This window comes from Pholcus phalangioides, unplaced genomic scaffold, assembly GCF_987345545.1.
Source record: "Pholcus phalangioides strain wild (caught in Gottingen) unplaced genomic scaffold, Ppha-v1.0 ptg000042l_1, whole genome shotgun sequence".
Taxonomy (NCBI): domain Eukaryota; kingdom Metazoa; phylum Arthropoda; class Arachnida; order Araneae; family Pholcidae; genus Pholcus; species Pholcus phalangioides.
Genome location: NW_028301628.1, coordinates 33,629,859 through 33,647,929, shown reverse-complemented (window position 1 = coordinate 33,647,929; position 18,071 = coordinate 33,629,859). Strand labels below are relative to the sequence as shown.

Here is an 18,071-nt window from a genome sequence, read left to right as displayed (position 1 = left end):
TCTTTTAATTTGAAAAAATAACTTCTCTTACAAGAGTCAATTCTAAATCCATAAATTGAGGAAAAACGTATTCAATTTCTTGGTTATGGAATATTCTATTAAGACGGAATATTTTGTAATTTCATTTTTAACTTCACCCCAAATAAAATAGGAATTGTTTTGAAAAAATTCAATTGTTTTTCAAATTATTGAATTTTTTTAATCGGATTGAAAATTAAATAATTTCTCCCAAAAAAATCAACTATGAACCCATAATTGTAAAAAAAAAAAAATTCAATTTTTTTCATTGGATAATGTTTTATTAAAATCGAATATTTCTTCAATGTCTGACGTTTTTGTAAAACAAAAAAAAACGTTTTTATAAAGAAAAAATTCAAATATTTAAATTTTTTTTCATTTTTTTAAAGGCAATATCATGATATTAAAAGAAAATTAACATCGAAAAAACATGAATTCAACAAAAAAAATTAAATATAAGTTAAAAATTTTTTTATTTTTTTTAAAAAAAAGTCAACGAATTTTTAAAAATGAGATGTATAAATTACAATAATCGCGTTCTCACATTTAAAAAAAAAATTACATAATGTGAAACATTTTCTACATGAAAAATGTTCGTGAAGGAAAAAAAATATTAAAATCCAACATTAAAAACACAAAAAAACGAGAAAACATCCATGCAATCTACAATTTTTGCTCTCGATCGAGTCATGGTAATGATTTAATTTAAAATTAAATCAATTATACATAAAAAAAAAATACTCAAAAAAATTGATTTGGCTTTTCCATTGACTAAAAACATACACAAATCGAATGATCATTTTTAAAAACAACACAATGTGTACCAAACAAAAAAGTAAGAAATGTCGATGCAAACATCTCATCATTCTCTTTGTATAAGTATCCAAATAACTCCTTTGGCTTTATATTACCTTTTTTTTTTGTTTTCTATGTATCCAACATGGCACGCATACAAAAAAAAGTGCAATTTCTTGTAAATTTTATCTTTAAAACATGAAAACATTAGGAACGTCGTACGTTCGTAATAACTCAAACGATGATAACCTGATCATCTAATTCGCTTCCATACAAGCAACAAATAACAGACTTGACCGTGGGGGAAAAAAAATTACAAAAATTAAATTACATGCACGATTAATATATATATGTACATATCTGTATATGTAACATAACACAATACGATACAGTGACGTTAATGTACAAATCACAAGATTTTTTTTTTTTTCCGATACGGCGGGCAAAAAAAGAAAAAAATTGCAGAATTAGCAGTTCTTTCTGCATACAAAACAAAAAAGCCAATTTTTTCAAATAAATATGCGGATAATTGAAATTTCTACGACATAAATCTCTGAATATCGACCATTTAGTGTTTGTATGAAAGTCTCAAAATTCTCCATATTTGTTTCTTCACAAAATATCGGTGAACGTTTGGGGGGGAAAAAACACGCACATCCATAAAAATAAATTAAAAATAAATAAATAATCACAGTTTCAATGAATTTTCAGTGATGGGGGGGGGGGGTCAAAAATCACCAAAATTTATGGTGGAGAAAAACAAAATGGTGTCCGCACCTTTTTGACCATACTTTTTTTTTTTCAGCCCCTTTTATACTAATATTTATTCTAATTGTTTTTTTTATCTTTCAACGTCCTTTCCAACAAATATGTGAATTGTTCTTCGACGAATTTCACAGCTTCGATATAGTCTCTGAGAATCAAGTAGTCCCTTAGGTTTCTGCTGGCCCTGCCAGCGATGTCACGATATTCCTGGCTCATCACGTCCCGCGTGACGTCCGGCGATGTAGGTATCCGTAAAATGATGAGACCGTACTGCAGCTCGCACAAAACCTGGGTTAGGTTTTCCTCGACTTTCTGGAACATTTTCACGAACTGACCGCCGTGGATAACCTGGTCCATGATAATTTGTTCGATTCCGACCATGAAATACTGCATAAGTTCGTAGGATTTCTTGAACGCTTCTTCTTTCTGCGGAGAGATTAAAAAAAATATTCGTTTAATGTGTTGTATGGAAATAAATGGAATTTAAAATTAATCATCTTAGTTCATCATATAATTTTTTTATTGGCCATATCCATTGATTACTTTTATGTCAATTATCAAAATCTTGAGCATAAAATTGCATACTCATCTACTGTAATTACATTAAATTCAACAAATTTTGATGCCTTTTTTCCAATTTATAGGGGAAAAATAAATTCTCAATCATGAAATTTCTACTGTTATCAAACAACTTTTTTCTGTAGTGGCTCTACTGTATTGCACACGTCTTCAAGCTATCAAAATCTGCACATGCCTGAATGCTATCGAAATCTACACATGCTTCAATGCTATCGAAATTTACACATGCCTCAATGCTACCGAAATCTGTACACACCCCTCGAGCTCCAAAAATCTTCACGTTTTCAAGATATTGAAATCTGCAAACTCCTTCGTTTCTGAAATCAGCACACTTCAGGCTCTCAAACACTTTCTCTAATGCTCCCCAAAATCTCCCCTACGCCCTCAAACGCCAAAGATATACACACCTCTCCCTCGAAAATATACACAGACTTGTCGAGTTCGAGTTATTGGGAATATAGTGTATATCGCGGCCCCGCTGCAGATTTCGAAGCACATCAACGGGTCTTTCTGGTAGGGAATCACTGTTCTTTAATTATTATTTGCAACATAATTCTATTCCCCAAAAATCTCTCCATAAAATAAAGAATTTTAATTTGCTTACCGTAAGGCTTCGGAAGTACGGCTCTCTTAACGGAGGAAGTGTCGGCAACCAATTTTGCCTATGTATCAGTGTCGCTTCATTGAAATCTGGATCTTTGAACGTAGCGTTCAACTGTGGAAAAAAAACATATATATTAGTTATAAATCCACAAATCTGAAGAAAATCATTTTGACCTCAGAATTCATTCATATTCACTAAGTTCTTAAAACTTTAAACGTTTAATAGGACTTCCAGGTTAACAAAATTTTGCTTGAAAACTAATCCCGAACTAAAAAAAAACAGGAAAATATGCATGATTCAAAAAAATTATATAAGCATTAAATTGAAAACCAACTTATTTTGTATTGCTAAAAATCTCTTGAAATCCATTGAATTCAATTGAATTTATAAAAGAAAAAATATTGAGTACTAAGTTCTGAACCATCCTTGAAGTAGAAAAAGTTTAATCTTGCCATGGATAGATTCGTTGCTCTCTACAAACATCTATTGATTGGATACATGACTTGTACAGCATACAATTTGTGTGAAGAGTATCACAGTAAAACCCCTAATTCAGAGCTAAAATAGTTTTATATATTTTTGCATAATTTAAAGATACACGTCGGCTGAAAGAATGTAGGCGGGGTCAGACACCAAATTAGTAATTGAAATAATTCGTGAACTGATAATGTTTGATTTATGTAAAATAGTATGAGTAAAATCCATAAATATATTTCTACAGCATTTATTGCTTTATTAGCTTCAAAGCCTCTTATTTTACTTTTTTTATAGCTCTACAGAAATATTTACTCATATTAATGCTCATAATATTTACTAATTATTTACTTGTATTTTTAGTATCCAAAAAGTTTCAGCCCTTTTTGTTACGGATTTAGCTTCTACTGTATACACGCCGCCCAGTTCAAAAAGGCAACTACTCAAATTTCTATGTTTTGAGATATCTGCATTCTAAAGATTCACTTTGTATGGAACTGAATGAAAATCAACTCAGATTCAAGACCAGTTTACAAGCGTCAAATAGTTTAATAGTTTACTAAATTTTAAGTCATCGAAGTGCTCAAAAAATCTTCCCCAACTTACGTGATCAAGTAGTCAATGCTCATTGAATAATACGAGGTCGTAACCACTGGCGCATGAGCATAGGGCCAGCTTAACCGAAAAATACAACCGGATTTATCTACTTGACAACCAAAGGAGTGTAAACGACCCCTAACGTCTGCATACATTTCAAAGCACTTGACAGCTTTAAATTTAGTTAACTATTAAACTACTTGACGCATGTAAGCTGGTCTTTATTATACGTACTAGGAAACGTATATGCAGAGTTGGAAGTTGTTGCTCTTTTTCAAATATGTAGAGACGTTTTCCACCATTCTCATGGCCTGCATAACTCCAAAATGCCATTCTCTGAGTTCACATCGATATTCTTTTTTAAATATATGTTTAATACATTTATTTAAAATTAGTGTTTAATATATTACTGCATCAGAGTTTCTAATTGGTTTTAAAATCCAATCCACAAAAATACCCACTACAAAACTTGATGAATTTTCATCATTTTGTAATGTACAAATCCATTTCTACCAATGATACGCAAGTTTGGATTGTTGAGGTAGTATCATTTCTTTCCTTTTTTTTAAATATATTTTTGCATTTACTGAAGTTTCGCGTAGCAGATGAAGTTATGCTATGGATGGGGTAAAAAGGAGAGAGTCGAGGATGGGAAGCAAAGCAAAAGTGACAGCCCAAAGGCAAAAGCATTTCCGAAGCATAATTCAGTTTTGTAAATGGCCATAGGAAACGACGTTTCACTGAAAATTTATAGACTTTTCACGCAGAAGTAGCTTCGCCGCATTGTTTGAGGGTAGCGTGACAGCAGCAGTGATGCCTTATAGCCTTGTGCCAGGGCCAGAAGGGACAGTGGAAATAAAGAGAGACACACATACAGTGGCAGCTAAAAAAATTAGATGCTAAAGCTCTGGGGGAAAACCAGATCTGAGCTTCATTTTTTCTCCTTCCCTCTTTTATGTATATTTTTTACTATTATTTTTACTTACCCAAAGATCTTAAAGAATGTAGGGAAAAAAAAGCATTCTATTGGCTAAATCTTGTGCAACTTGAATGGAATTCAATTTTTTTTTTTTAATTTATTATTATTATTCTTCCTTTCCTCCCGCCATCAAAATACTTAGACGGTAAATGTTGATCACATGGCGTAAAAAAACACGAGAAAATATTTCTATGAGAGGGTAGAATGCGTTAAATGCATCAAAAGTATTCTTTTGAATCATCACCACTGGAAGATTTTAGCATTGCAACTTATAAAAGAGATATTGGAAAATTGTTCGCACGTCCACTATAAGAAACGGCCCACGTATGGGAAAATAATCGCGTGGGTTTGCAAGAGATTGACGGATCAGACATTTCTCTGACGGATGCGGCAAAAAGGGGAGTTAAATTTCTTTTTCAAAAAAAAAAAAGGCAATAAAATAGACTGTATGCAATAGGTCTTTGACTCCAAACAACTAATATACACAACAGTTATGTATGTATGACCCGAGGTCAATACCCTGACCTTTCACTTCAGGCGTCATAACGTATATATAAATAAGTACATTTGATAAATCTAGAAGCACATCATCCCAATCGTCGTGTTAGAAGAGTAGAATGCGGCAACACAACTTCATATAAATTCAATTTGTTTTTAATGCAATTACAATTATTTTCTGTCGTTGAGAGTATCAATAGCCGTATTCAATTAGTTGAATGTGTCGTATAAGTCAAGGGTGCACTACGCTTTCAGTCCATTGGATATATGATATCGCTACCGCTTGCAGACCAGAAACGAGTATATTGCGTGTAAGGGTGACCATATTATTTTACAGGATAATCCCATACTTCCGTTTTTTTGTTTTTTTTTTTTGGTCGTCCCGACCTTATAAAATGTCCTGTTTTATTCCTATGTTAAACGAAGCTTATTTTTATTCTTTACTAATTTGAAAATTATCATTTTCAGAACTTTTAAATTACCTTAATTAGTTATAATGAAATTACCGTATAGTTATATAAATACGAGTATTCGTCTCACATATTCTTCAGTGGTATATGGCAAGTTTGCTCACTTTTGGCAACGCAAAATCTGTATACACACAACTCCTGAAATCTGAACATGTTCAAACTCAAAAATATGCAGGCCCTTCTTAAGCTCCAACAATCCGTACAAGCCTTTGAGCTCCCAAAATTCACATAGCCCTCTGGAGTTCTCAAAATCAGTACATGCCCTCAAGCTCTAAAACACAGCACGGCTCCTCTCAAGCTTCAGAAAGATCTGCCCAAGATTTCAAGCTCCAAAAATCAGCACACACCTTCTAATTGCCAAACACTCCCTCTCATGCTCCAAAAATCTGCGCACGCGTCTCATATTTCTCTTTCTACGATAATTGGTGGTGTCCCGTATTTTTCAAGAGGAAATATGGTCAGGCAGATATATCGTTGTGTGTGTTACCTTTCTTCCGGAACTTTTTTCAGGGGGTGAAGGTTTAAAACCCGCCTCCTTTCCTCGTTATAAAGCACTGAATTATCCATCGAATAACATCAGAAAATATCTCCCTCAATTTCTTCAGAGACGCTTATAAATTCAATTCTGGTATTGGTATGAAATCGGATCCATTTCTATAAATTTGACATTTTTTTACCGAAAAAATGGTTTTTGTAAACATTCGCATTGTAAAGATTCGATTTTTCAGATTCCAATTATGATTATTCTTATGTTTTTTCTTATTTTACTTGATCGAGGTTGAGCGGGAAAATTTCGTATAATCTCTTTCGTTGAGGGTGTAGCAATGATAACTGGTTAGTGTGATCTTCATATTCATTCAGATTCTGAGTCAGTAGGTCATTGACAGCATAGATTCTCTTTAAGCTGCACATCACGATTTCACTTACAAAAAACAAACTCGAGAATCCATAAAAACGTAACGTTTTGATTTTTTTTCCCTTGCTAAAAAAAAAAGTGATTGCGTTATCAGTGATTCAATGAAGGTGGAGATCACGAATCTAGAACTGGCCAGTATGACTCATACGTTTTTTGAACCGGATAGCAAAGGATTATTTTGGTCTGTCCATGCTTTTTGGATAAATTCCACTATCGTAAGGTCATTCGTAATCTCACAGACATGAAGTCGACAAGTTCGAAAAGGCTCATGTGCATACTTGCCCTTAGGGGTGTGTGACATCTGCGGTCACACAGGGCAAAGTATCAAAAGTATCAAATGTGTTTTTAATTTTCTTATTAATTCTGAAATTTCATCAATTCCCAGATTTTTCCTTTCAGTAATTCTGAAGTTTCGTCAATTCTGGTATTTTTTTGCTCTCATTAATTCTGAATTTCCACCAATTACGCGACGTTTTCTTCCACTGATTCAGAATTTTCATCAATTCTGGGATTTTCTCAAATTAATTCTGATTTTTCATTAGTGGGTAGATATTTTGCAGCATTCCTGCACATTCTGTGATAATGCATAAATCTGTGCATGCCCGATTCTCCCCTCCTCCACAAAATATATAAAATCGGTGCTGAAAATGTAGCCCTGCAATTATTTCCGAATCGAGCCCGGTGTCTTAGAAGGGAAATCCCGCTCAGGTGTAATATTGGATTACATCAGTGTTGCTCAGCCAACTTCAGCCCATGGCCCCCTTTGGGTCATTATTTTCTCGTAGCCCCGTCTTATCCAGAGCCCCTTACCCTCACACAAGACATATACTTTTTTACTTATCGAATTAAGTTTAATCAAAATTTAATTTATGGGGAACAAAAATTTTATAAATAAGATCGATCTCTGGAGACCTGGGGCCAGTCATGGATCCCATGTCTCCAGAGAATGTGGGTCATCACCCCTTCCCAAGAGCCGTGTTAAATGGGAAAAATGTGTAAAATACTGGATGATCCATAACACAACTAAACTGCACAGTAAATCGACCCTCCCGATACATCCCCCTGGGTCCACGCTTACCCTGGGCTAGAGTTCAGTGACCACCTTTCTTGTGGGGGATTTATGCAAGGTCGTCTAAATATCATTGGTCCCCGAGCATGTTGTGGGACCTCATACTTAGCTAGTACATAAGTAACAACTTACATATTCATATACTCACATTTGAAAATCATACTACCAGATCTCATCGTGAAGGCCCTCTAGTGAAATGTGGTCACGGGTCATGCCCACATGGGCCTCAGGGCTAAGATGGCCCTGGTTCTATGGGCAGCGCTACTGGATTCGGGAAGTAGTCATTTTTTCCCCACCATATATCACTTGAAAGTTTTTCACAGCGCTCTGTGCCCCCCCCCCCCTCTCAATACTTCTCGTGACTCATTTTTCATCCGATTTTTACTCGCGCCCCTCCCCCTAGAATATCCCAGGACAATAAAAGGGTCACATATCCCCAGGTCGAGAACCACTGGATCATATGATTGGACTTCGGTCACTTCAAGGAAAAAGCAGTCTTTTTTTTTTCCATCAAATTCAAGAAAGATCCATCATGGGATTTCTGAGGTGAGATGTGAATCATTATTACTATTATTCACCTTTCAACGTCACCTTTTTTGATGTTTTCTTCTCTCCTCCTCACTTATCACCCGTGACACGGTTTTTTCTGTTTTTTTTTTTTTTTTTTTTTTATATAAATGTTGCATGTATTATTTTTTTTACTTTTCTGCTAATAAAGTTCAGCTGTCCGAAGATAATATCGGTTGTCATGCGTGGGCAAGAAACACGGACCGTGGGTGCCGAAATGAGCGATCAACTGAAAGGTGGGATCATCATTAGATACACCATTTAGCGGATGATTCCTTCCAACGCGCTGACAGGTCAAAGATTTCGTGGGCTGGACAAACGTATAACGTCATCGACATTTAAGCCATGTTTGCATCTAGTAACGTCATGAAAAAAATAAAAGAAATAGGAAAAAAAAAACCTAAATACATTTTTTTTTTTCAGAAAATAAGGAAAGAAAAACCAAAAATAGTCTGCGACCTACGGAAGGAAAGCCGAAAAAGAAAAACATTGGTCAAATTAAATGAATGGATTTACAAGCATTTTTTCAATATGCGTCACGGACTCTCATCCAGTTTTAATTTATTTATTTTCATTATTTAATTTTATATATATATATATTTTTTTTTGGAAATTATTCGAAGTTGCATAGGAAGTTTGAGAGAAAAGATGAAAAGTTGAATTAGATTTAATGCTATCCAAACCTTTAAAAATAGGGGAATTTCCAAGCTTTTTGCTATGGTTCCCCGAAGCTTTCAGAACATGCATACGCTCACCCAGGCATTTCAGAATCTACGTCTTCCCCAGGACCTCGCGTAGAATCCACGAAAGCCTTCCCCGAGTTCCCAAAATCCACACACGCTTTCCCTGAATTTTTTTAATGTGCGTGGGTGTCACTTTCTCAAATCCCATTCATGTCAATATAGTTTGAAAAATAAACATATTTATTATAAAAAATCCATTTCTGATTAGCTTCCAGAATCTGCTCATGCCTGTTCCGTGAGCTTCTAGAACAGTGATTCCCAACGTGGTGGTTAACGCCCCCGGGGGACGGTAGAATCTACGGGTATAACATAGGATCCTATGGGTTATATTGCGTTGTGGGGGGGGGGCGATAGGACAAAAAAGGTTGGCAAACTATGTTCTACAATATAGAAATTATTTCTCCAGCCCCCCCCCCTCCTTTTAGAGGCACACGCCACCTTCTATCCCCAGCTGGTATAGGCACCAGCTTCTACAATCTGCACACTCCTTACCCTCACTTCCAGAATCACCACATGCCCAGCTCGATCGACCAGAATTTGTACATGGCCTCCCCGAGGATCCCTCATCTTCATACGCTTGCCCCTCAGCTTCCATATAATCTACACACGCCTTTCCTGAGGTTCCTAAACGCGGACGCGCGTCTTCAAGTCTCATCCATGTCAAAATAATAGTTTAAAATAAGGTATGTTACGTAGTTGTTTAAAAAGTTCCGAAGTTCTAACGCCGCCCTCGACAACTTTGGAGCTCCAATAGGAAATCCTCACAGTCTGACTAACTCCTATCATATAAAACAAATTTTATATTTATCTGTCCAAATAGAAATCTACAATCCACGACCGAGCATTGCTATTTATAGCATATATACTACATTTACTTTCGTGCTTAAGAATATTATCTTTTTAAGCCCAAACCACTTCTACAAAGCTCAATAAATGTACGAAATCGTCAGCAAACTGCCCAATAAATTACTTTTCGGCCTCAACGTCTCTTTGAAAGCAATATATGTTGATTAACATGATTCTAAGACAAGAATTCGTTATTAAGGTTCAAAGTGTAGAAAAAAAAATGGTACTTTTGGATATTTATGATATTACCACATTTATTCATTGTTATGCTAATTTTATAAATACATAAATTGTTGAAATATTAATCAATAAATTTAATAATTTACATCAATCCAATAGTTTATTCGGGAAAAAAATACTGAATTCAGGAATGAAGAATTAAATTTATTTTATTTTAGAATAAAGTGATTACAATAATATACATCCATAGAAAAAAATATATTCTAATAGAACTGAACATTTATCTAGAAAATTTTAGTCAATTATAAATAAAATAGAGCAAGAAAATATTGTTAAGGATTATTTTATTGGAAAAAGCAGGTATCAAATATTAGTTTAAAACGTATATTCATATAAAATTTTGTAACTTGAACCAACGCGAATTAACTAGAAAATTTTCAATTATTTTCTTCCTCAATAATATGTAAGGTCGTTGGACCCCTGCAGATACGACATCAAAGTGAAACTAGATCACTCTTGAAAGAATTGGAGTGCTGGTTAACAGTATTAGGACCCTCGATCCCTGCCAAGCAATCAACAGAAAAAGAGAGGGCCCCTGCGCAAATAGACATTTATAGGGCAAAATGAAATTCTCTTATATTGACTTCATATGTACATGGCATTTGTAGGCCAGAGGTAGTTATTTATCCGAACGATGGCAGAGGCATTGCCTTCTCCATGGGAATAAAATTTATATGCTTTTATATAATTTGTGAAGTTTATGATGCGCATAAATAAGTCTCGTGGAATTAGATACAGAAGATACCATATGTATAATGTAAATTTTTGTGTAAATAACATTTTTTTCTACGGTATAACAAATGTTGTCAAACTGCGAGGCGCTGAATTTTCTCGGAGGAAATGTCAGACTTTTCCGATTTGTAAAACAACGAAATTATGTTTTTCTAAGCAATATTTTGATTGATATATATATTACAAAACATTTAATTTTTTAGACCTCAGATATTACAAAAATCAAGTCACTGATATCTCATTGAATTGTCATTTAAATATTACAATGTAGAACTTATTTCGGTATAATAAAGAGATGCAAATTTAACAATTTTTTTTCTTACTTTTCGCCATTAAATACCTTAAAAGTAATAATTGGTATAAAAAATATTTAAAAGACGCAACCAGTCTTTTAGCGATTACCTTCCATGTTATGCCATAAATTCTTAAGTATTTTAAAAATTCATAAAAAATTGAAAATATTAGTGCGATTTGCGAAAAAATTATTCTCGCTATAAGGAATTCCTTTTGAGATGCATAAAAATTAGTTCAAATTTTTGTCGTTAGAGGACGTTTTTGTCGTAGGACAAATTTTTGTCGTACTTCACCTGAACCTTTCTTCGATCGTTTCTGCTTCCGAAACGTCCGTAAACCTTCAGTCAGTGATTCGTGGCTGAAGTGAAACAACTTAATCACCAATTTTATATCCACCAATGTTAACATCCCAATGGTTTCATTGCGTAAGCGCCAGTAGCAGGAAAATTCAGAAATCAGCCGTCAATTTTACACGCTGAATTTTATAGGACTCTGATTTGCATATTTCCAATTATTTGCCTTCGTGCAGCGCTTTCTATCGACAAAAAAATTGATTTTTTTTTCCTGTACCAAAAGAACAAATACCTTTGCAATATATTCGCGGAGATGACTTTCACGTAAGCCGCATTCACATACATCAATTTCTAATTTTTATGAATTTTTAAACTGTAAGAATTTATGGGCTAGATACCCTGTACTTTTTAAAACACCAAACAAAAAAATTAGAAAATAATTTGGTATTATAGGTTTATCACCACATATTTATTATGAACATACAAACATACACGGGGTCCATAGAGGGTCAAGTGACCATTTATATAATTATGTTCATTTTCATAATAACAGAAAATCTTAAAAATACAAGAAATTTTTTATTGGAAATGCAATTTAGAAAAATTTATGCTAATGTGCGAAATTCTATAGAAAATTAAAACAAACTAATTTTGATTTTTTTAGGTAAACATTTGTTGAAAACAATTAAAAATTAAATAAATTAAGACTTAAACCGGGATTACACTATAAAAGTTTCATAAAATATTTTTTATAAAACGAAAAACCCAACCATAGGTTAGATTTGAGCAAATGCAACCGATAAACTTATTGATTAAATTTTTCGTTTCATAAAAGAAATTTTAGAAAACGTTTATAGTATAATCCTGGCCTCAGCGATACTAATTGAGAGCATCCCACGTGTTAAGACTCCAACATGGAGGCGGGAATCTCGAGCCTTAACCTCGTTGTATATTTTCTTCCTTAACTCGGTTCAAATTCGCACATGTATATTACTTTGCTTATTTTTTTTCCCCGGAAACCTTATTTACCACGTAATAAAATTACCAGGGGGTAAAAACCGCACCTTGTTTGGATGTTATGATTGTTTTCTTTTTTTGCAAGAAAGTTTCAGGTGCATCCCGTAATCGTTTGAAAACTAGTTCAGTAGATCTTCACGTGTTCCTATGAAATGTCTGTGTGACAGTAAGGCTATCTTCATGGCATTGAATTGGGGTTCTCAGCCTGTTTCGTGTTGCGATCCGGACCGCAACTTGAGGGGGGGGGGTGCAAATTTCACCCTTTTATTTTTCGTTCGAAATTACAAAGGGTGCCGAAAATGCATGCTTGCCGCGACTGACCAGGCATCTAGCTGCCTGCTTTCCTAGTTGCAATAAATGTCCGTCATTAAAGGAAGAGAACCCACAGAGGCTGCTTTGGCACATACTGAAGCAAAATACTAATCCTTAAATGTGTTGCTCAATTAGAGAAAATGATATCGGATATAAGCATCCAGCACTTTTTGGGTGCTCACGAACATTAGGGTGAAGACACCTGATTCCATAAGTTGGAAAGCAAGTAGAGGGCAGAAATATGTTAACGTGTGCAAAGTTGTACAAAAATATCCATTTCTGGTGAATTCGAACGCTCATACTCATTGGGATACCAAAATCTCGTCCATTATTTGACTATGCATTGTCTCAAAGGCCATCGGTTGAAAAAAAATGCTCTTCAAGCAGAACCCCATAGGGTTACTGACTGGCTTGAAGAGACTCAGTAGAAAACCGCTGCTTTTCAGGCACAACTGTGTCGAAGAAAACTAAGCCGGTTGATTACTTTATGAATATGAGAATTCAATCACTACTCTAGAACATGAAAATTACTTCGAGAGTTCTGCAAGACCAAAAGGTGAAAACACCGTTGAAAATCAGAACTTCGAATTAATTTAAAATGAGAAGTGGCAAGATTCTTGATGTTTAAAAAGAGATGAAATTGAAGACTATCCACCAGTAAGAATTACTTAAATTTTAGCTGAAATTTCTCAGCCCTCATGCTTCCCTAAAAGTTCAACAACCAGTCAGTCAGTCATAAAAAATGAAATTCGACAGCACATACACTGCACAGAGAAAATGACTCTCTCACACACCCAAAACATCTTTCATGCCTCCACCGACCAATAACAACTGTCACACATCATATAAACGCTTAATATAACACCCCGGAAGAACTCAACAGTTACCAAATCGGATCGACATCAAGAGAACACACAAAAACCAAATGTCACATGGATTTTTTAATATAGTGTCACGGAGGTTGCCGAACCTTGGCCAAATACACAATCGGTAAACATTTGTAAAATAACCAAAAAAAAAAAAAATCTTTAATATTCCACCTTTTATTATTATTCCTGTCCCACACACACACACACACACACAAAATGTGAATCTTCACGTGATCTTTTACTGCTCTTGAACTACGAAAAAAATAATGCATCATCTGTTCACAAGTATGATTTCACACGTGACCTCAGCACAGTAAGGAAGTCGTGACGCGTCCTCACCGTTATAAAAGAATAGTGGGCGAGCAGATAAATAAGGAATGTGATAGTGAAAAGATATTCGTCATATCAAACCAAATAATAAGACAAGTCAGGCACCCTTGTAGAATCGCTTCCTTATTTCTTATAGGAATCCGCATGTTTTTCTTTTTCACCTTCACGAACAATGTCACGATTACCATTCACGGTCAATGCAAATGGAATCTATTTTCTTTTACCTCTTTTTTCGTGTTTTTTTTTTTTTTTATTATTCTTTTCACTTTTTATTTTATTCTCTACGTCGATAACTTTCTCTACATAAACGCTTCAGTGAAGTCGATTTCTCTATGGGGATATATCCGAAAATATTAGAATCGAATACAGTGGAGTACCTCTGGAGAAACCGCGAGACACCCAGACTCTGTCGCAAGAAGCAACGTAAGCTCCTCGGCCCCACCCCCGAAGGGGTGAACCTCTGGAACCTCTGCTAAAGGACGCTCCCCGTTAACGGACACTTTTCCGATCCCTCGTTCCTTGGCATAGGGCAATGCATTTCACTCCCCGTTAGCAGACACTCTAGATAGCGGACAATAAAATCAGGAAAAGTTTTTTGTTTTTTTTTCCAAATCCTGGTTTATTAATTTTTCGTCATAAACCCAGAATTTTTCACATTCAACTATGTTTAATCCCAGCTCGTGTTGTTAAATATGATAAATCTTCAATTAAATACTTGATTAACTGTACATAACTATGGTGAATACGAATATAGTGTTGGTTTTGATACGTGTGAAAAAAACCAACATTACAAGACTGATGTTTTTTATGAATGTTTTTATCTTCACTTATTTTAATTTTCATTGAAAAATGTGTAGTGCACGCATCCTGTACGGATAAAAATAATTGGTTTTGTGAAAAAAAGCAAGCTTATAAATTTTTCTATATTTATTCGGACTTTCCAACTTTATTTGTGAATTATTCATAATCACCACGCTGGTAAAAATGATAAATTTAGTGAAATTTTATCAAACTTTTCTTCATCGAGACCAAAACTCAATACTCTCTTATGCATAACCAAAGGTGCATCACTTACGGAACATTTTTGGATCAATCTAGAACATTTTTGCTTTTTCTAAAATCAATATTTTACTATTACAGTAAAGTAGAAAGGTAATTTAAAATTTATACAATGTTTCATACAGTATACAAATACTAAAATTGAATTCAGTAAAATTTTACTGTAAAAATTGAGTGAGAAAAAATGCTTGAAAAATAATGTGCCTAGATGTAAGGCTCCCCCACTCATTCCCTGACTGTTACTAGAAGCAACGACTCTGAATTAATATTATTTCATAACCCCAAGAAATTTAGAGCAAAAAATGTACCTCAAAAATTTTCTGAATTCCTGACATATCACTTAAAATCAATAAAAAATTTCATTATAGTAGTTCCGAATTCTTGAAAACTGCTTTATAACTTCGCAATGGAAATAGTGTAGTCTATCCAGAAGTCCACACAAATAGATGTTCCGAATCCATACCAGAAGGGTTCAGTGATATCATTGAAATCAACCTCATGTCCTTCACTCGAACACAAGCCTAGAAGCCATACTTTTAAAATTCCTTGGTTAATTGAGTTCATTGACATTGACTCTGAAGAATCCACTGTGACGTGAAATTAGACTATCCCTAGATTGCAATGTGGATTCTTATACTCATTCTCTCTCTCTCCTTACCTTCAATTCACTTGTAAATCATCGCATTTGCATGACTCCAATCACTGGACCGATAACAACTACATCAACTCTTACTTTCTTTCCAATTTTTCTTCCCTTTTTTTTTTAAAAAAAAGTAGATGAATTGGACTTAATCTATGAAAAACCTGTTGAGAAGATTCACTCTGATGGATTTTTTCTGTCTCTTGATGCGAGATTTTCGCTTCAGCTTATTTATGTGGAATTAAACAACCTATGCCGGGGTGCACAACCTTCGACCCGTGGGTCAAATGCGGCCCACTAAAGTGTTCCATAAGGCCTGTGAAATATGTTTCGGTAGAAAAGTAACAATATGATATATACCTAGGTTTAGGTATATCGTATCTTCTCGATAAAAATACGGGAAATAAGAACCCATACGAGACATCGCAAATTATCGGCAAAAACTTTACACAAATGCAAGTTAAATTTGCCAATTATATAAATACAAAAGGCCACAATGAGTAAATTCGAGGTGGCTGGAAAAATATGCTAATAGAAAATATGGATGTCAAATAAAGCAATTATCACAAAAAATAACAATTATGATGGAATATAGCACTACACATAAAAAAAATCATGGTTATATTATCTTATAGCTAAAAAAATTGTCAAAATCAAGTAAAGTTGCTAATACAAATACAAGGCCACAACAGGCAAAATGCCCAACGAAGTGACTGAGAAAAAGATGCCCATAACAATATGGATGTCATATTTTTAAAATATAGCAATGCAATCTTAATTATATAACGAACACGTAAATTATATAACGAACATGTAATAAGAGCACAATTAATTATGAATAGGATTTTAGGATTTTATTATGAAAAATCATGACTAAGTTATTGAAATAACCCCAATGCATGATTTCAGTAAAGCATGAAGCTTCTAGCAAGCCTCGTTGAAAATACGAGAAAGAACACGGACTATCAGAAGCTTTGAACGGTAAAATGACGGTAATCTCCCGTAAAATACAGTTCTCGTGGTCTTCTCTATCTACACAGGGTCTCTGATAAATTCGTAAATATTTTTTAAAAATTTATAAAATTTAATGGATTTTGATGCTTAAATGCGGTTGCGAAAAGTTATTCTCAAGAAGGGGGATTTTTTTGGTGAAGAAAAAAAATTCAAAATTCAGAAAGATCAAATTTTTGTCAATATAGGACGCTCCACGAGAACAAATCAACTGAATTCTCTCACAAAACTTTTCTTCAATCCCTTCTGTGTCCGAAATTTTCGTAAATCTCCAGCTAACGATTTGTGGCTGAGGCAAATAACTAACAATAATGCTTTAATTAACAATTTCAACATCACAATGAATACTATATATGTAATAACAGGAAATTAAAGAAATGAGCTGTTAATCGCACAACTTGCAATCATAGGACTGATTTGCGTATTTCCATCGATTTGATTCCGTGCACTGTCCGCTATCGACAGTAATCTAAACTTATTTTTGCATTAAAAAATTTCCTTCGTTTATATATTTTTTTTTCAAATAGCATTTAAATGTATGAATTCCTTTAATTTTTGAACTATTTAAGAATTCACATTCACTTTGCATAATATACGTATTTGACTATAATAAATTATGTGATATATAGATTTTTTCGATTATTTGTGTCTCTTAGTTACTTCCTCCGTATATTTACATGTTTCTGGGTCACGGGCTGAAAAGCTTGTGTGCCCCTAGCGTATGCGATTTTAATGTGACTAGCATGAAAATGTGCGTTATTTTAAATGTGATAAACGCGGTTATTATGCATATTTACCAAACATTTTGGCAAGTTTGATAAATTTCCCTAAATTTTTTTCATCACTCTTACTGGTGATTATGCATAGTACCCAAAGTCATTACTAAACTTAATAAATTTCGCTATAACAACCACTCATCATGCATAGTACCCAAGTGTGGTTGGTAAATTCAATAAGTAGCCTACTAAAAAAATTATCACTTTTATCGATGATTATGCATAATCCCAAGCGTCGCCTCGTTGTTTAACATGATAAATCGTATATGATATACAAGATAATTCATGCAGGTGTTTTATCGGGGGCACGGTCGTAAAATTTGTTATTATATCGGGGTCCGACCTTATTCATCACATTCTAGACGCACTTGGAATTTTTTTATATTTATCAAATTAAATTGGTAAAAGTGATAACGTTTTCAGTGTTTATCAAATTTACCAACGACGCTTGATTATCATGCATATTCGCCGGTAAAAGTGGTAAATTCATCATACTGACCTGAACGATTGGTAAGTATGCATAATAACCGGTTATTATGTATAATACCAGATTTATCACATTCACTGTAACATATATA

At 34.2% G+C, this 18,071-nt stretch overlaps 1 protein-coding gene across 3 annotated transcripts in view; it reads right to left on the bottom strand.

Annotated features, from left to right (window-relative positions):
• Positions 1-288: 288 nt before the first annotated feature.
• The window catches only part of LOC149064927 (uncharacterized), a 107,563-nt gene continuing 89,780 nt past the window's right edge, over positions 289-18,071 (bottom strand). Inside the window, exons 3-4 of one of the 3 annotated variants that reach the window (XM_089255208.1) lie at positions 2,762-2,872; positions 289-2,004 (exon numbers count right to left, since the gene is read on the bottom strand). In XM_089255208.1, coding sequence (XP_089111334.1) covers positions 1,642-2,004; positions 2,762-2,872 — 474 coding nt within the window. In that variant the 3' untranslated portion in view covers positions 289-1,641. The remainder of the gene's footprint in view (positions 2,005-2,761; positions 2,873-18,071) is intronic. The other 2 variants (XM_089255207.1, XM_089255209.1) reach the window with 2 other exon arrangements.